This window comes from Furipterus horrens, unplaced genomic scaffold (genome assembly GCF_987537825.1).
Source record: "Furipterus horrens unplaced genomic scaffold, mFurHor1.1.pri manual_scaffold_5, whole genome shotgun sequence".
Lineage (NCBI taxonomy): Eukaryota > Metazoa > Chordata > Mammalia > Chiroptera > Furipteridae > Furipterus > Furipterus horrens.
The window spans coordinates 121,819,182-121,838,442 of record NW_028327175.1 but is presented as its reverse complement, the minus strand read 5'-3'; the positions used below and the strand labels follow the sequence as shown (position 1 = coordinate 121,838,442).

General features: G+C 48.0%; 2 protein-coding genes and 1 non-coding gene across 3 annotated transcripts; all 3 read left to right on the top strand.

Moving 5' to 3' along the window:
- Window positions 1-1,905: 1,905 nt before the first annotated feature.
- Window positions 1,906-6,521, top strand: CD2BP2 (CD2 cytoplasmic tail binding protein 2). Its single transcript, XM_090277591.1, has 6 exons — window positions 1,906-2,275; window positions 3,055-3,187; window positions 3,307-3,464; window positions 3,570-4,005; window positions 4,087-4,193; window positions 4,274-6,521. The coding sequence occupies exons 1-6, from the start codon at window positions 2,198-2,200 to the stop codon at window positions 4,382-4,384; spliced, it is 1,023 nt and encodes a 340-aa protein (XP_090133717.1). The 5' UTR covers window positions 1,906-2,197; the 3' UTR covers window positions 4,385-6,521.
- A 1,491-nt stretch (window positions 6,522-8,012) lies between these two features.
- LOC150009649 (small nucleolar RNA SNORA24) lies at window positions 8,013-8,143 on the top strand. The gene has a single exon (XR_016511575.1). It is a non-coding gene; the product is annotated as a small nucleolar RNA SNORA24 (small nucleolar RNA).
- Window positions 8,144-14,736: 6,593 nt separating this feature from the next.
- Window positions 14,737-19,023, top strand: SPN (sialophorin). Its single transcript, XM_090277589.1, has 2 exons — window positions 14,737-14,792; window positions 15,181-19,023. The coding sequence occupies exon 2, from the start codon at window positions 15,197-15,199 to the stop codon at window positions 16,442-16,444; it is 1,248 nt and encodes a 415-aa protein (XP_090133715.1). The 5' UTR covers window positions 14,737-14,792; window positions 15,181-15,196; the 3' UTR covers window positions 16,445-19,023.
- Window positions 19,024-19,261: the final 238 nt, after the last annotated feature.

Genomic DNA, 19,261 nt, shown 5'->3' with positions numbered 1-19,261 from the left:
CCTCTATTATCACTGGTCTCCTGAAGCCCTCCATATCACCTGCAGCATCTGGATTTCCTTCCCAAAGTGCTCCTGCAACTCATGGAAACTGGAGGGGGACTGAGGGTGGCTAGATAGCCACAGTCAGGTGCAGGAGATCGGGGGGAGCTGGACTCTTGTCCAGCTGCCTGGTATAGCTGCTGGTACTGGGGGTTGAGGGAAGACAGCACAGCCAGCTGCTTCTTGCTAGCGCAGCCACAGCAAACTCCCAGCTTGTGCTCTGCTGCCAGCTTGTGGGCCAGCTGCCCATCTGTGCCCTCTACCCTGGGGGTCAGGATGGTAAAGGAATAGGGTTTTGTGGCCCCAAGGCATGGCTTCACCTGGCAGTTCTCCAAAAGGATGAGGCCCAAGGGTGTGTGGTCTGCCTGCTCATGGTAGGAGAGGTTTCCCTGCATGATTCAGCAGCACTAGTAGCTGGTAGTTAGGGCCCAGCCCTTTTCCTTAGCAAGATGCCCTCCTGGTCTGGAACCAGTGTTCTGTACCCACAAAGAAACAGCACGGATTTTCCGTGCAGTTTCATGGTAGTACAATCTAGGGGAAACACTGAGAGCAGGAGAGGGGTGGTCCATCTTGTTACCCTGGGGATCCCCATGCTGCCCTCCTATGGTTCTAGTAGACTCTTCCTGGGCACAGCCTTAGCCTAATGGGATTCAGGCTGAGTGTCCTAGAGAGCTAGAGGTACAGTATTGCCCTCACAGCCCTGAGACCCACTTCTTCCACTTTCCCACTCCAGCTTTGCCTCTTGGGCCAAACAGAACCTGGGCAGGGGCTACTGGGCTGGGGCCCTGTTTGCTAAGAGAGGGGCTTTAGTCTGAGACTTGTGCCATTTTCCAGGCTTACCTGAGATCGGGGCATAAGGGGCTCTGGGTTTGGTACTGGGCATAGGTGTCACTGCAACTTCTTTTGTGAGGGCCCTTTCTACCTCTGAAACCAAGAACTAGCCCAGGGTATGGTGGGGTAAATGACTTCCCCTGGGTCCTAAAGGGAGCTGGGTTCGGAAATGCTCCGCAGCAGTCAGGGGCCTCTAGGGGGGCCATCAGAAGAGCTGGGCCTCCTTTCTGGGAGAGGAGCAAGACTATCTCGGACTAGGAGAGGGCAGACAGCTGGATGCTGAGAGGGGGAAAGGGTTTCCAATAATATGGAGGGGCGGAATCTTTGGCCAGCCCTGGGGAAAGGTGACGTAACCTTGGAAAGGGCAACTAAGGCAGGAGCCCACTGGCCCTGCTCCGGTTTTACTCTCCACCATGACTCTGGGCTCCCTTTAAATAGAGGGCGCTCCACTTTCTCCCCAGAGCCCCTACTGTGGGAGGGAATCAAAAGCACTCCGGGACATTCCTCTAGTCAGAAGAGGTTCTATATGTTTACAGGCCCCCTCTTCTCGCCCTATTGCTCACTTCACCTCGGGGAAGGGAGGGGGCTGTTTTCCCCGGTCAGCAAGTACAGCACTCCCGCCCACTCTTTCAGTGAGTCCTCCCACTGTAGTGAAGCCACTTCCGGCTTTCCCTGGCGCTTTCCGCAGTTCTCTTCCGGTGATGGCGGCCTCGTGCCCCGGATATAGCCGTGGTGAAAGCCGCTCCTCTCTCCTTTTGCAGTCTTCCTTTGGTCCTTAGGTGAGCGTGAGTCAGTGGGGCTGCTCGAACCCCTGTGGCTGTATCGCCTCTCTAACTTGTACACATAGCCCGGGACACTTGGGGGTCACCCGCGGAGTTGGGAGTACGGCGCAGGGAGGAGGGGGGCAGCCAGGGCACGAAGTCCTGGGTCCGCTGGGGCCTCACGGAATCTGAGGGAGTTGGGGATGGAGGAGCAGGTGTCAGCCCAGGACTTCGGGGGCCGGGAATGGAGGTGGTCATTAGGGGAAGCCCGTCTCCTTTCGTCAAGGGTGGGGGTGCCTATGGAAGCTCCTCCACATGTCCACCTCTCAGACCCTGCTCCAGCAAGTCTTGGATGCCAAACCAGGTCCCGGGGGCCCCTTGGCTGCCAATTCCCCTTTCGGTCCCTGATTCTGTAAGTTCCTTCCCCTCATATACCGGATCTAGTACGTACCTGGGGAGATGTTTGTTGAGCTGGAAGCCCTCTTGTGGCGAGTATCCTCCTTGCCCAATTCCCTTAACCTGCACCCTTTCCCTCAGCTCAGTTGGGGAAGACCCTCTGTCCAGTCATGCCAAAGAGGAAAGTGACCTTCCAAGGCGTGGGCAATGAGGATGATGAGGCTGAAATCAATGTCCCCAAGAAGAAGGTGAGGAGGCCAGACTCCTACATTATGGGGAAGAGTGAGGAGGAGAAAAAAGGAACTAGAGGCTAGAAGAGGAAAAAAGCTTTGGGGACAAAGAAAGGGTAGAAAGGGCTAGTTTAACATGATCTCTGAGAAATGGGTTTGGAGGATTTTCAGTTTGAGTCCAAATCTTAGGACATTTTGAGGAATAGTGTGGGTACTAAGAAAAAAATTAGTACTTTACCTCCCATCTAAGTTCTTGTAGCTGAGCCAGTAGTCAAGTTAACAAACAGAGGAAAATCAAATTTTAATACATGCATGTGGGAATTTCATATAAGCATGAAAATTCCAAGACAGGCAACATTACATATATGTGACATTTTGGACAGAGGAGTTAAGGTGGGTAATGGGGTCTTAGCTTTCAGAAGTGAGAATTGGCGATTTACAGTTGAGGAAGAGCAGAACACACATGAAAGGTAAATTCTTGCTAGGCAACTGGAAGAAATAATGAGTCACAGAGAATATATACCTAAAAGGCTACTGTGTAAAGCCATCTTATTTACCATACTTAATTCAAATTAGACTGAGGTGAACTTCCTAAGATTTCCTTCCCATAGTAGGTTTTTCTGTCTGAATCTCTTGGGCAGGAAAGGGGGGAGGGGCAAAGGTTCTTTTTGAGTCTTGTTTCTTAATAAGCAGCTTAAAATTAAGATGTGAAAAAGGGAGTTTTGGAGTGGCAAAACTTTGGTTCCCTTCAATAACCAGTAACCTGCATCTGTGGACTGTCTGGTTCCTGCTCACAGCTGGTGGATCCTGTGGCTGGGGCAGGAGGTCCCGGGAGCCGTTTCAAAGGCAAACACTCTTTGGACAGCGATGAGGATGATGATGATGAGGGGTCCAGCAAATATGACATCCTGGCTTCAGAAGATGTGGAGGGTGAGCTATACCTAGGAATTGACACTATTAGGGGAACAGACGGGCTTCTGGGACTGTGGGCGAAGGAGGCTCCTGTCTCTTTCGCCTGCCTAGCATGGATGTCTATGTTTTTGGTACAGGTCAGGAAGCAGCCACACTCCCCAGTGAGGGAGGTGTGCGGATCACACCCTTCAACCTACAGGAAGAGATGGAAGAAGGCCACTTTGATGCAGATGGCAACTACTTCCTGAATCGGGATGCTCACATACGAGACAGCTGGCTGGACAACATTGACTGGGTGTGACTCAGGGACTGGTGTGGCTGGAGGTTATACAGTAGGCAGCAAGTACTTAGTCCCTGCTGATAGTTTGAAGGAAATAACCCCCGTATTTTCACATTACAGGTGAAGATCAGGGAGCGACCTCCTGATCAGCACTCACCGTCAGACTCAGAGGAGGAGGACAGCCTGGGCCAGACACCAATGAGTGCCCAAGCCCTCCTCGAGGGCCTTCTGGAGCTCCTGTTGCCAAGAGAGACAGTGGCTGGGGCACTGAGGCGTCTAGGGGCCAGAGGAGGGGGCAAAGGGGGTAGCAAGGGACCTGGGCGGCCCAGTTCCCCCCAACGCTTGGACCGGCTGTCCGGGTTGGCTGATCAGATGGTGGCTCGGGGCAACCTTGGTGTTTATCAGGAGACAAGAGAACGGTTGGCCATGCAGCTGAAGGGGTTGGGGTGCCGGACCCAGGCGCCACCTGACCCTACACCCCAGCCTTCTCTGGATATGTTTGCTGAGGAGGTGGCAGAGGGAGAGCTGGAGAACCCAACACCTGTCCAGAGAGGAGGTGAGATTTAAGGGCAGCAGAGGGCTGTTGTGGGCAGGGGCAGGACACTTGAGGCCCAAATGACTTTCCCTGTTATTTTAGAAACAGAGTCTCCAGGAAATGGCCTGGAGGATGTCATGTGGGAATATAAGTGGGAGAACACAGGGGATGCTGAGCTCTATGGGCCCTTCACCAGCACCCAGATGCAGGTAAGCCCCTTTCTGCCTCTTTTCTTTCCTCCCAGCCCCCACCATATCAATTCTTCTCCAGTTGCCCTCTCTTCCTGCAGACCTGGGTGAATGAAGGCTACTTCCCTGATGGTGTTTATTGCCGGAAGTTGGATCCCCCTGGTGGACAGTTCTACAACTCCAAACGTATTGACTTTGACCTCTACTCCTGAGCCTTCTGAGGACCAATTTGGTGGCCCCTTCTTTTCTGGACTCTCTGGAGGGGGCCCCAGCTGCCTCAGGTAGTGAGGACATTGGAGGCCACTTTACCAGTCAGTTTTCCTTTCCTTTAGTTGTATATTAGGTCCTTGGCTGTGCTGATGGCCAGAAGCCAGGGACCTCCACAGCTCCTTTGGATTTGCCTCTGTCCTTGAGTGTTTCCTCATGAAGTTCCTCTTTGGGAGTTTCTGGTCCTTGAACCATCTCATCTTTGTTTACCACTCCTAGGGGTAGAGCCAGGGTTGTCAGGTGGCTTGTGGCTTCCCCACCTGAACTCTGCTCACCATCTAAAAATCCCTTCACTCACCACCATTCTTTAGTATTGGGGGTTCCTGTTTTGCTGTTCTTAGGTCTTTGGCTTTTAGGACCTCAGAGTCTCTGTCTTTGCAGCCAGTACAGGATAGAGTGTGAGAAGTAGCCAGTACAGGATAGAGTGTGAGAAGTAGAGATTTTAGGCCTTGAAGGCTGGGGCATCTGTTGGGTGTGAGCAAGAAACCTGGTATTCACTGGCTCCCCACTGTCTCAAGCTCCTTAGTGAAGTGAAGACTCAGCCTTGGCATTTGAGGGACCCGTCAAGGCCATCTGGGGCAGCTGTCTGTTGAGCAGGCCCTGAGCAGGGTATTGCCTCACTGGAGGTTACACAGTGAATCAGAGGGCTGGCCCAGACCCAATGGGCTCCTTTCCCAGATTTTTTTGGTACTACCGGGTCTTTTCTGCCTGGTGTTTGAGGCCCTTAAGCTCACATTTCCTGGGCTCCCACAGTGTGCCTGGCATGGCGCTAGTGTCTTGAGGAACCTGAGATAACTGGGCTGGTTCCCTCCCAGGAATTCAGTCAGGAGTGGGAGGGGTGAGTGGTGAGGAGTGAAGTGGGCAGGTATAACTATATAGTTTGGACCTGACACCACCACCACCCCATCCCACTGGTGCTGCCTTAGGCCTCTCCTCACCTGCACCAAGTTAGGTTGATTCCTCCACTTTTCCACATTGGCCCTCCATTGGAATCTCATGGGGAGCTGTAAAGTTACTCATTAGAGAATCTGAATGATTGGTCTAGGTAGTGACCCGGAGGTTGGTGTTTACCAGGTGTTTACAGTGCGGCCAGGTGGAGAACCATAGGGCCTGACTCCCATGATTAAGGTTATACCTGCGGAGGGGCCAGTTCCTAGATCCTGCTATGGTTGCTGAGTGTGTGTGTGGCCAGGGCTCTGGTGGTTTGTCAGTAAGGAGAGCTGAACACCAGAGCTGAGGGACACCTGGGACCCCTAGGGTGGAAGGGGCCCTGATGTTCTAGTGAGGCCTCCAACTTCTGTAATAAACCCACTCTAGTCCTAAGCCAGACCTAGTTTTCATTTAATCCAAGATACCTTTGGTTGCAAGATGGTTTACTTTGTGTCATTAAGAAAGAAACCCTATCTATATGTCATCGATTAAAAGGTGCATCCTTTTCAGAAGTGAAAAGCAGGTATCTTAAGACCAATGAAATATAGTGTTCATCTTTATATTCCCCAGTGACTGAATCATGGGAGATGCTTAGTGTTTGGTCAATAAATGGAAGCCAAGGGACTGCTCCCCTGGATGTCTCACAGGCACCTCAGGCTCCACCTATCCAGGGCTGACCTCCTGTTTCCCTCACAGCCTGTTCCTGTGCTCACCTCCCTGATGACACTAGGCAGAATAATGGCCCCCCAAAGGTGTCCACATCTTCAACCTCAGAACCCAGGAATATGTGACCTAACGTGGCAAAAGGTTTTTTTTTTTTTTTGCAGAAATGATTAATGATTTTGAGAAGGGGAGATTGTCATGGATAACTGAGGTGGGCCCAATGTAATCACAAGGGCCCTATGAAGTGAAGGAAGGAGAGAGGTGAGAGAGGGAGGTGAAGGTGCTACGCTGCTGCTGGCTTTGAAGATGGAAGGGCCATGTGCCAGGGAATGCAGTGGCCTCTAGAAGTGGGAAAAGGCAAGAAAATGGATTCTGTCCAGTCTCCACAAAGAAATACAGCCCTATTGATAAGACTTGAGCCCAGTGAAAATAATTTTGGACTTCTTACGGCTAGACCTCTAAGATAATAAAATATGTTGTTTTAAGCCATCAAGTTTGTGGTCATTTGTTAACAGCCCCAATAGGAAACTAAACCACACCCCATCCAGCTGAATGCCTTTCCCTTCATTAATACTACATTCTCCCTGTGGCATGTCTCTTTCAAGCCCCTATCAACACATAACTACCTTGTTTTTTTTTTTAACTGTATAAATACTTAAGTAAGCTTTTTATAATTAGTTTTGTAGATTTACCAAGTTTACAAAAGTAGTACAGAGAATTTACTCAGTTTCCTCTATTATAACATCTTTCAGTGGTGTATTACAACTACTGAACCAGTATTTTGAACAGATTTATTGAAATATCTACCAATTTAAAGTGTACAATTCAGTGGTTTTTAGTTATTCACAGTGTTGTGTAATCAGCATTACAATCTAATTCTGGAACATTTTTGCGTACCCGAAGAGAAACCCCACCCGTTAACAGTTCCCATCGCTCCTCATTGCCCTCACCCTCTAGTCTCTGGCAACCACTAATTTACTTCCTCTCTAGGTTTGCCTATTCGGAACATTTCATACAAATGGAGTTGTATAGTATGTGGTCTTTTGTGTTTTATGTATCTGCTTCTTGCACTTAGCATCTTTCAAGATTATGACATGTTACAGTATTCTTTTTTATTGTTAAATAATATTCCATTGTATGTATGTATGGTAATTACTATTAACTAAACCTCACATTTTATTGGATTTTAATTCTAATTTTTCCCTAATGTCTCTTATCTGTTTCAAAATCCCTTTTAGGATACCACATTACATTTAGTTGTCATGCCTCTTTAGCTTCGTATGGTCTGACAGTTCTTCAGACTTGTTTTCACTGACCTTGAGAGTTCTGAGGTGTACTAGTTATTTTGTAATATATTACTAACGTTTCGGCTTGTCTGGTGTTTTCCTCATGATTAGATTTGGGTTGTGGATTGTGGGGAGGAAGATCCTGGAGGTGAAGTTCCTTATCTTTTACTGAAAACCTTTAATGGCTCCACATTGCCCTCAAGATAAAGTTCACGAGCTTGAGGATTACTGAGAGGTCTTCCATGGCCTGGCTGTGGAGTCAGCTCCTCCAGTTCCACATCTGCCTTTGTTTCCCTTTTCTCTTCATTCCTCCCTACTCCGGGCTCCAGCCTGCTACTGGACAGGGCAGATCATTTCATTTCTCCAGGCTGAGCTTGTGATGCATTTCTCCTCTGACTATCTGGGAAAACTAATTAACATATCTGTTGTGACTTAGCAACTAGGCCTCCTTTTCCTAAAGGCTTCCTAACTCCCACTTCCCATGCGGCTCATTATTTCTTCTACTAAAACATTAGTATTTTTGCCCTGACTGTTACGAAAGATTGCCGATTCAATTCCTGGTGAGGACACATACTTCAGTTGTGGGTTTGGTCCCTTGTTGGGAAGGCAACTGATTAATGATTCTCTCTCACATTGTTGTTTCTCTCCCTTTCTTTCACCCTCCCTTCCCCTCTCTCTAAAAAAAAAAACAAAACTCCATGTGTCTTTGGGACCCGTCGGCTGTGGCAGTCTCCCTTCCTAGCCATGGAAGAGCATATTCTTGTTTATTGGCAAAGCTGTCACCATCTCATTGGTATCAGATTCTGACTTGCACAAGTGACATTTCCACTGTTAAAAAAAAAAAAAAAAAATTAGTATTTTGAGGAACTTTTACAAAGTGGCTGCACCATTACATGTTTCCATCTGCAGTGTATGAGGGTTAAACATTGTGCCTTTTTTTCCTTTTACTTAAATTTATTTATTGAAAACACCACCACAATAAGTAGGATGCCAGTACCACCTGTCATAAATAAGAGGTAGCCAATAAAAATATACCATTAAAACAAAACAGTGTTATAGAAGTCTGGAAGCTTTTTCCACCTGTCCTAAGCCCAAGGCCTGTTCCCTAGTAACAGGGGAAGACAACAGTGTTCCAGAGGCATGAGGACATATTGGCACCCAACCTGAGACTGTCTTCTTGGCATAAAAGCATTGGAAGAGAATGGAAAGGGAATCCCTTTTTCATTTTGACTTTGTGCTTAATGCAGGCCCAATACTACCTAAACATCTCAGTGCTACCCTTTCAGGTGGGACTTAGTGGATTGAGCCCAGCCTGTGAACCAAAAGGTTGCTGGTTCAGTTCCCTGTCAGGGCACGTGCCCTGGTTGTGGGCCAGGTCCCCAGTTGGGGGCATGTGAGAGGCAACCAATTAGTGTTTCTCTCACACATCAGTGTTTCCCTCTCTTTCTCCCTCCTTTCCCCCTCTCTAAGAAATAAATAAGATCTTAAAAAAAACATCTTGGGAGCAATGGTGAAAAAAGTGGGACAACTGTAATAGAAAAAAACAATAAATTTTAAAAAGAACATCTTATTCTAATTTTCCATTAAAAAAAAAAAATCTCAACAGAATGAAGGTATCCACCCAATGCTTTGGGAATGCTGGACTAGAGACTCCATCTGCATCATACTTAACGTGGAAACCATGTTTTCTGAGCACACCTTAATGGCACCACTAGATCCCTTCCCCACCTTCATGGCACCACTAGATCCCTTCCCCATGTGCCTGCTCTAACGCCAAAGCCTACCAACATCCTCCACCCTACACCTGGCCACTGGCCCCAGCAGAGGTTCCTGTTGACTCAGGACACCAGGTAGATGAGGCCCACCAGCAGAAGTCCATGAGTGTTGAGCAGCATGAGCAGGGAGAGGAGCAGGATGCAGTCCCCAGCTCCATGGTGTGGTTGGTTGCCAGGATGCTACTGTGGGAAACCCCATGTCCACCAGCTGCTGGTTGAGGTTAGTAAAGGGGGATTGAACAGCACCCAGCCTGCCCACCCCATTTGGAAGTCTAGGAACCTTAGGAGGGGGCACCATCATCCCTGTTGAGAAAGTTCTGTTGAGGGATGCTACTTCGTGGCAGAATACTGGTCGTTGTCCAGTGCGATTTCCAATATCCGCACCATCCTCCCAAGGGCCCTGGGCCTTTTCCTCAGACCTCAAAAAGGCTGAGGGGGCAGTTCAAAAATTCTTGTTAGAATAGTTGAGGATGGATGACAGCTTAAATTGGATTCCCAAATATGTAAACCTAATGGAAATGCCTTGGTTCTGATAGATGTAGGGGCATGTACCAGTTAATTCCAGCAGGAAACAGAATATAACTCAGATGGTCCTGGAGCAGTGCTGTTCAACAGAACCTGATGTAATGATTGAAATTTGTAAATCTGTGCTAGTTAAATTCTCTAAAATTTCTAAATTATAGCCATGGGTCAAATTAGATTGATAGAAGCCTACATAGACTGCTTACTGTAAACGAGTACCACAAGATCTGAACTAGGACCTGTGGTGTTTTGTTGTTGTTTGTTTTGATTTTGAGAGTACTTTTATGAAAGGCAGGGACAGTGAAACAAGGAAGGGCTTAGGACAGAAGAAGCAACAGAAGCGCCTGGGCAGGGCTCTGCTCTGGCTCTCTGGAAATATAGAGAAGAAGTGAGCCAAGGCTGGACTGCTGCCAGCTCACTGGAAAGTCAGAGAAGGGAGCCTTGGGGACAGATTCAGGGGGTTAGTTCAGGACGAGCTGCTGCTGCCCATTGCTCCCCTGGTTGCCAGTCTTGCGGGAACCCTTAGAATTTAATAGGTGCCCACCTGTGGAGGAAGGAGAGGGGGAAGGGAAAGGCACAGGTGTGCTCCTGGGAGGAAGAGCATGCCAGGACCTGGTTTTGAACCCTAGTTCTATCTCTTACCAGCTGGGTGATCTTAGAAAGTCTGTGAGCCACCATGGCTCTCTCTGTAATTGAAGTAGTACCCTATCAGTGCTGCCCTCTTCACTTCATCAACACTCACTCTTGAGGTAAACTCATCCAGACTCATGGCTTTAAACACCATCCAAATGCTGATGTCCCCCAAATTTACACCTTGAAATCTCCACTTGGGTGTCTATTAGGCACCTCACATTTAGCATTCTCCCCCAAACCTGCTCCACCCCCAGCCATCCCAAATTGGAAAACAATTCAGTTCTTACAGTTGGTCAGGCCAAAGACCTTGGGGTTGTCCATAAACCTCTCTCATACCCCTATAAACACATATGTTAAAAAACAAAACAAAACCCTGTTGGTTCTACCTCAAAAGATACTCTGCAGATAACACTTCTCTCCACATCTCTGATCATCCTGATTCAGACCTAGTCATCTCTCAGCTGGTCAGGTGCAAGATCCCCCTCTCTGGTCTTTCTGCTCCCACATTTGTCCCCACAGCCTGTCTTCCCTGTAGCATCCAGAAGGGGCCTCTTCATAGGCAAAGCCCTCCAACCTCTCTTCGTTGACTCAGAAAAAGTCCTCAAGATCACCTGAACGGATTTGGTTCTGTTTCCTCTGTGACCTCCCCCTCCCACTCTCTCCCTGTCATGTGCTCTGCTCCAGCCTCACTGGCCTCCTTGGGGATTTCCATAACATGCCAAGTATGACCTGATTTTAGGGCCTTTGACTTGGCTCTGTGCTCCTATGGAATCCCCTTCCCCAAGGATTGCATGGTTGGTTCCCTATAGGCCCTCAGGTTTCTGCTCAGATGTCACCTTCTCAGAGAGCCCTTCCTTTAGAAATGAAAATTTCATATACCCCCTTTTCTGCTTTATGTTCCTCCATAGTATTTACCATTATATATTTGTGCAGAGTCTCTGTCTCATTTCTGGAGAAGGTCACCTCCAGGACAGATGACTGGCTCTTTATTTGGTTCCTTTCTATGTTATATGCCTGACACATGGTTAGTGTTCAACAAAATTTGTGGAATAAATGAACAAATTAAATAATCCATTGGGGTAAATATGTTATTCTCATCTTATTAATTTTTTAAAGATTTTATATTTTTATTTCTAGAAAGGAGAAGGGAGTGATAACGAGGGAGGGAAACATCAATGTGTGGTTGCCTCTTGCACACCCGCAGCTGGAGACCTGGCCTACAACTCAGGCATGTGTCCTGACTGGGAATTGAACCAGCGACCTTTCACTTTGTGGGGCAATGCCCAATCAACTGAGCCACACCAGTCAGACTGTTATTCTCATTTTAAAGGTCAGGAAAACTGAGACTCAGAAATGTGCCCAAGTACACACATTTAAAGGCTGGTGGAGAGTCTCCTTCAGTCTAGTCTGTTTGACTCCAAGGCCCACGCCCTTACTCATGGCTGATGAATTGCTCATCGGTCATTACATCCACGATATCAACTAATATGAAATATGTTCTTACATGAAAATCAATTTTAGAAGTGACTGACTCCTTTTTGACTATGAGAACTCATCATGCAAATTGTTCTTTTTGAGGTCAGCCCCAGGAAGCTCAGTTAAGTGTAAAGTTGGTCACTTTATTAGCCCTTTCTTAAGCTTGAATTTTTTTCTGTCATTCTTGTCATCTATGTTCTTTGTTTTTTTGTTTTTAATATTTAATTTAGTTTTTAGTGAGAATGGAAGGGAGGGAGAAAGAGAGGGAGAGACCCATCGATTGGCTGCCTCTTGCACGCCCCCAACCGAAGACCTGGCCCATAACCCAGGCATGCACCCTGACTGGGAATCAAACCTGTAGCCTTTGGGTTCTCAGGCCAATGCTCAATCTACTGAGCCACACCAGCCAGGGCTCTTTCTTTCTTTTTCTTTATATAACTTTTATTGTTTCCACAAGTATTATTTTTCATTTTGTTTATGTACTTAAGATGCTTTGGCGATAAATAACTAAAGATCCAACTTACCGGAGGGAAGAACACTGAAAGGCATAGGTGGGACTCAGGGCCTGGTTGATCTGGCCTTTGCAATCCCTTGAGGATCCCGTGCTCTTTGTCTCCCTACTCTGCCACCCACAACACTGTCATCATCCTAGGACTGGCTCCTCTCAGAGCGGTAGGATATGTCCTTAATCATGACTGGTGGGGGAGAGAAGTCACTGTTTCTGGTTTCCTTTTAAAAGTGAGGAAGAACTTTTTAAGAAGCCTCTCCTTTTTGCATCTCTGTGGCTGGAATTGGGTCACATGCCCTATCCCGACCCAATCATGGGCAGAGGTGAGCAATTTCTTTAGATTAATCAGACTTTCTTCTGGAGCTGAAGGAGGGATCAGTGTCCCTCATTTGTATGGAGGGTGGGTCTCTGAACAACAAACTGGGGTGCTGTTAAAAAGGAGGGAGGCAGGCCCTGGCTGGTGTGGCTCAGTGGATTGAGCACCAACCTGTAAACTGAAAGGTTCTGGTTTGAATGCCAGTCAGGCTGCATGCCTGGGTTGTGGGCCAGGTCCCCAGTTGGGGACAGGCAACCAACTGATGTTTCTCTCCCTGCCCCAAAATAAATTTTTTAAAATCTAAAAAAAAAAAAAAGGAAGGAGGCAGAATGGAGGTTGGAGTCAGTTTATTTTGGTCCCTTTCTGTCACATTGTAGGGTTTCTTTGAGTATCTGGTATCTCTCCAAAGTTCATTCATGCTTCAGAGTGAGCTACTAAAAAGCTAATGAGGACCCACCTAGAGCCTGTGGAACATACAACTTTGTCAGCAGCAGTTTGATCAGAATGACAATTTTGTCAAAAATAAACTTTGCTTCAGTGATTTTTTTTTTAAAGATTGGAATATTGGGAATCTTTGTGCAGTCTTACAAACATATTTGTTGATTTTTTTAGAATTAAAAACATTTTAACCTCCTATTACTTTGCAGCCAATTATTCTTACTTTTCTACTTGCAGTACCAAAATATTGAAACAACCTAAAGGTCCAGCAATGCAATGGTTTCCTTCCTTCCTTCCTTCCTTTCTTCCTTCCTTCCTTCCTTCCTTCCTTTTTTCCTTCCTCCCTTTCTTCTTCTCTCCCTCCCTCGCTCCCTCCTCCCCTCCCTTTCTCCTTCTGAGGGTAGTTCAGTAAAAAAAAGAAAAGTGCAGAACAATATATGTATACATGCATGAATAAACACAGACATTGTTACAAATGTTTGTTTGCTGGTGGTGGTACGGTGCCTTTTCATTTTATGCTCTCCTGACTGTTGGAGAGGCAATCCGCCATGGCCCTGAGCGTCCCTGTATGCTCCTGCTGGTATGCCAAGAGTGCAAAGTCCTGGACTCTCTCTATCCAGGCCACTTCTCAGGTTTGTGTTGCAGTGAGTAAGTCTAAGGGATAAAGTAATTTCTGCCTCAAGACAAAGAGCAGGCTTCCTTACCATCTGCTTGAAAAGAGGGAAATTCCTCAGCTGTGGGGCAAGCCCCTTTGTGTCACCCCTGTGGGACTTGGAGGCAAAGGGAGCTGATGGAAACATAATGCTCTGGCTTCTTGCTGTTTGGTGAGTGATGAATTCCTGTGTCTCTGACCCAGGAGTCTCATGTCTTTGTGTCAGTTTCATTCATTAGCTTGTGAGTGGTATAGGATCCCAGTCCCTAACATTGGTCTGTTTCAGTCATGTGTCATATACATGTATTGCTTTTACAATATGAAAATTAGTTTTGATTTTTTTAAAAGAAAGACAAAAAATAAAACCACACACGTAACAAAAGCCAAAGCTTAAAAATTAGGGAAAGTTAGAGAACAGTAACCATCCAAAGGAGAAAATAAAGAACCACCTACTGATAGTTGGTAGAAACTTGGTTAATATCTCAGTAGATATCTTTCCAGACTTCTTTCCATATAGATTCCCACATCTTTATCAATCTTCTACAAAAATAAGATCATAACATATGCAGTGCTTAGTAACTGCCTTGATTTAGTTAAGGGCCCACAACTAGGAAGTTGTCAAGAGCTCACCAGGGGTCCATGCAGCTTGCAAAGGCTCTCTCTGCCCCCAGCAGAGTCGGGGGCTTCCTCTTGCCCTGTACTTCCTGGGAGCTCTTAGTCTAGTGCCACCTGGGTTCTGGCCTAACAGTGTGGAGACCACAAATGAAAAGGAAACCACCCTCCCCTCCCATTTCCTCTTCTGCACCCCCTAGTTCTCAAGTGCACATTCCAATCACCCCGGACCTGACCCCCTTCCCTATCCCAGCTTCACCTCTTGCCACCCCATTTCCTAACTAATATCCCCATTCTGGACTCCTCGCCTCCACATCAGCTAAGACCCCAGAGCCCCTGGCACCATTTCAGACCCCAGAAAAAGTGATGCTGCTCTCAACACATGTCAACTTCAGTGTGGGTGGGGCAGGATGCTGGGGTGGGGTGGGTGGAGCCAGGGCCACTTCCTTTCCCCTTGGGGCCCTGTCTGCCCAGTCCTGCCCCAGCTTCAGGAGGAGTTGGAGCAGCCCGGCCCCAGCCCTGTGCCTTTATCAAGTAAACTGGTAAGGCGGTGTGACTTGGTGGGGCAGGGTCTCAGCAGGCCTGGAAACGTGCCTATGGCTTGAAAAGACCCTGATAGATGATGAGAAAAGAGGACCAGGAGCCACTGGAGCTGAATAGGGTCAGGAAGACCAGGAGGGGTGGCCATTGCTAGAGTGCATGCTGCCCAAGGCCGAGGGGGCGGGGGGCGCTAAGGGATAGAGTTGGTATGGGAGATGCCAACATCTGTTCCCTTGTTATTTCTGCTAATAGCAAAAGAAAGTGTGGAAAAAGCCGTTAAACCACAGGTTAGGCCTTGCAGTTGGCAAGGAAGTGGGCAGGAGGGAACGGCCTGGCCAGGTCCTACCACAGCTCCTTACGTGTTTCATTTCTCAACTTCCCCACCCTCAGGTCCCAACTCCTGCTCATGTGTGTTGTCAAGGAAATGACCCTGCTTCTCCTCTTCTTTGGGGGTTTCTGGGCCCAAGAGGTGAACGCAAGTTCTCTGGAGACGCCTGCAAGTATCTCTGAGGCACCAAACCTTAACTCAATGACCTCCAGTCATACAACAATGAGGGTCCCTGACAGCACCAGGCACCAGATCACCCCACCTTCCTCAGTTCCTTATATAGTCAATGAGGTGTCTTCTCCTGAAACATTCATTGTTGTCAGTGGTGGCCTTTCTACATCTGAGCTGACAATCCCCCATGAAGTTTCCACAGAGAAGTCATCAATGTTGCAGGAAATTTCTAATGCAGTCAGTAACCTTACTCTCCCAGTAATGGCTACTCTGGGACTGCACACTATGACTGGTGGAACCATGGCAACTAGCAGTCTGGAGACCTCCAATGGGACCAGTGGATTCATGACAACTAGCTCTCAGGAAACCTCCAGTGAGACCAGTGGACTCCCTGTCACCATGACAACTAGCTCTCAGGAAACCTCCAACGGGACCAGTGGACTCCCTGTCACCATGGCAACTAGCTCTCAGGAAACCTCCAATGGGACCAGTGGACTCCCTGTCACCGTGGCAACTAGCTCTCAGGAAACCTCCAATGGGACCAATGGACTCCCTGTCACCATGGCAACTAGCTCTCTGGAAACTCCTAGTGGAACCAGTGGCTCCCCCATCTCTGGGGTAAAAATATTCATCATGACTACCCCAAAGATCTCCACAAACACAGGCAGTGGGCCCTCCTCAAGTCCAGATCAGAAAACAAATAACACCCTGCTGGTGGCTGTGCTTGTGGCCCTGCTGGTGTTCATTGTCCTCCTGGCGCTACTCCTGCTGTGGCGCCAGCGGCAGAAGCGGAGGACAGGTGCCCTGACATTAAGCAGAGGTGGAAAGCGCAATGGGGTTGTGGATGCCTGGGCTGGGCCAGCCCGAGTGTCTGACGAGGAGGCTGTGATAACAACGGCAGGAGTTTCTGGTGGTGACAAGTGCCATGGGATCCCAAAAGGGGAGGGTTCTGGCCATCAGCCCTCACTTATCACTTTCTTCGGTAGACAGAAGTCTCGCCAGGGCTCCTTGGCACTGGAGGAGCTAAAGGCTGGGTCAGCCCCCAGCCTAAAGGGGGAGGAAGAGCCACTGGTGGACAGTGAGGATGGGGCTGCGGAGGCCCCCGCTTCTGAAGGGCCAGAAGCGGGAGATGTGGAGGTCCCTTCATGCTTGTGAATACAAGGCTGGAAGTCAGGATCATTTCTAGCTTTCGTCACCTTCCCTTCTGTCATCACTTCCAACCTCATCATCACCCAGCATTTTCACCCAACACCTTCACTCTGAATCCTCATCTAGCTTCTTAACCCTGGAACTGCCAGCTTCTGCACCCAACACCCACACCAGCACTGCCACCCAGCACCTGAACCCAGCACCAAGGCCAGGGCCTACACCCACTGAAGGCTTGAAGACTGAATGAACAAAGCTTCCTCATCAACCCCTACTTCTCTCCATTAACCCTTTTCTCCATGTTTTTGTCCTTGAAACCAGACTCTGAGTCTCTCTCTATAAGGCCAGATTTCCTTGACCTATGATTGCTCAGAGGAATCCTGAGGGATACCAGAGTCTGGGAAGAAGGAAATGACAAGCCAGCAAACTCCCATCTAGTAGTATTATTCTGGAAAGTACCTTTGGCCCCATAGATTAGGACAGTCACTGGGTCATCCCATGAAACTCATGTAACTCTAGGCCCCAGTGCTCTGTGCCAGGCCATCCTGGAGTGGTGTCATCTAGCTGTGCTCTCGAGTCTGCTTGTGACAGCACCTGGACTCTAGGCTGGCCTTTGTCACAGCCACCACATTCTCCCCCGACTATGGACTGAGGCAGCCAAAGGCTTCAGCTATTACTCCTCCCAAGGACAGAGGTGAGACCAGTTTCTGTGCAGGTGTAGTTCTCAGAAGCCCCAGCACCTGTGTGGGTCCACTCATGGGTGTGGTTTGTGTGCAAAAGGCAAGGATTTGGTGATCTGTGAAGGGTAGAGGTGAGTACAGGGGGCGTGAGGGAGGAGGCAGGAAGGTTTTTGGAACCTGAGGATGTGCCTACCTGAGGAACTGCTGAGAACACCTGTGCCTTCATCTCTGCTCAAATGGGGTGGAGGTAGTAGATTTAACTCTGTCTGCGGCCCAATAAAAGAATACTGGGCTTGATAGAAAGACTACATTTGTGACCCAACTGTGGTTTTTCAGTTCAGCCGCTGTGTTCCTTCCTCACAACCTCCCCGACATAGGAGGTAGGGAGACAGGAGACCTGGCAGCCAATCTTGGTGAATCTCCACTGTTACATGTTTATGTGTTTGTCTGGTTTGAGGTCCTTCCCTTCTCCAGTGGGAGTCAGTGAGGGTGAGTTAGATGAGGACCTATGACAGGCTGGCAGAACCAAGGACTCCCCCTGTGGCTCTGAGACAGACAGGAGAGGTCGAGACCCAACTGGCTGTCTCTGAGACCATCCTAGGGCAGAGCCCAGGGTGCCACATGGGCCAGAAGTGGTTGGTATTTCCCCAGGGCAAAGAGGAAATTTGCAAAGAGGAAGTTGTTGAGTCATAGGTTGCAGTGGCTGAGAGCAGACAGATTGACCTACAAAGTAAGAGGCGAGTGGGAACTGTGTGAGTGTGACTGCCACGTGGCCTGGACTGGGGGCAGGCAGGAGACAGGGAAAGGGCCAGGTGAGTCAGGTCATGAGGTTGGGGAGAGAAGGGGCACAGAGTGGCCAAAGATCCACGTGGCTACCACAGGCCTGTGTGTGGCCTGAGGGGACAGGCTGAGCTGGGTTGGACATCCAGCCTTCACCATGCAGGCTGCACCCGTGAGGCTGTGTCTGGGCGCCTTCTTCTATCTTACAAGGCATTGTTTGGACTAGCAGTAGCCCTGGAACAGCAAAAGTGAGTTCCCAAAGTACCTAAGGGATACCCCAATTCTTGTCTTAGATTTATCAAATCAAGTGTCCCAGTCTCAGGTTTAGATAACATTATCACTGATCTCAGAGGCCATCAGCTCCACCCTGCTCACTTGACACAGGCAGTCACTTTTTGAACCAATACTGGTTTCTGGGGCCTGGTCGCATCCTGCAGGAAATGGGGTGGGGGTGGGTAAGGTACCCAATAGGGCTCCTCTCAGCCCAGTAAACATCAAAAAATGTGAAAAGTTTTCAAATAAAAGCATGAACAAAATTTTATGAGTGTATTGAAAAATGTAGTGGCACAGTGCTCCTGGGGGAAGGTTAGGAGGCTTCCTCTGAGTGTGTCTCACAGGCCTTTGTCAAACCCACTGCCCCTTCCCTGGTAGCTGTTATGCCAGCATGTATTAGACCTCAGCAAATATTCATTTGAATCGATGAATGGATGAATGAATGAAGATGACTCCTCAGAGACTTTGAAAGCTGAGAAGGATTTTGCCAGGCTGAAATGCGGGAAGGGCGCTCTCAGTGGGTGCCAGGGCACCCTGAGGAAGTGCAAGGAGTTCAATATAGATTCTTTCACTGACAGTCATAGAACGGATGCCTTTCAGGTCTCTAGAGGGGAAGAAAGCAAAGGGAGTGTAGATATTGTAAGACCAAAAAGGAAACAAAGGAGAGAAACAATAAGAAAATATAAAATATGGCAATGAGAGGACCAAATATATCAATTATAAAAATAATTGTAAATGGCTTAGTATAATTATCATAGATGCTAAAAATATTTTCAAAAACCATGTAATGACTTTGGAAAATGTCTACAATATAATGTTAAGTGGGAATATATAGTAACTGTGGTTTTCTATAAAGTAATAGGTTTGTGAGTGATTTTTATTCTTTTATACCTTTTCTATATTTTCCAAATTTTATACAATAAATATCAATCACTTTTACAGTTACAAAAACATTAACAAATAAGTGTTTACTGGGCAGGATGGGGATGTATGGTTTGAAGAGAGTTTGGGGAGATGAGGCTGGAAAGGCAGGGCGGAGACGTGCTAAGAAGGGCTTGAGAATTCTCAGTCTGGAATGAAGCTGTGGGGAAGT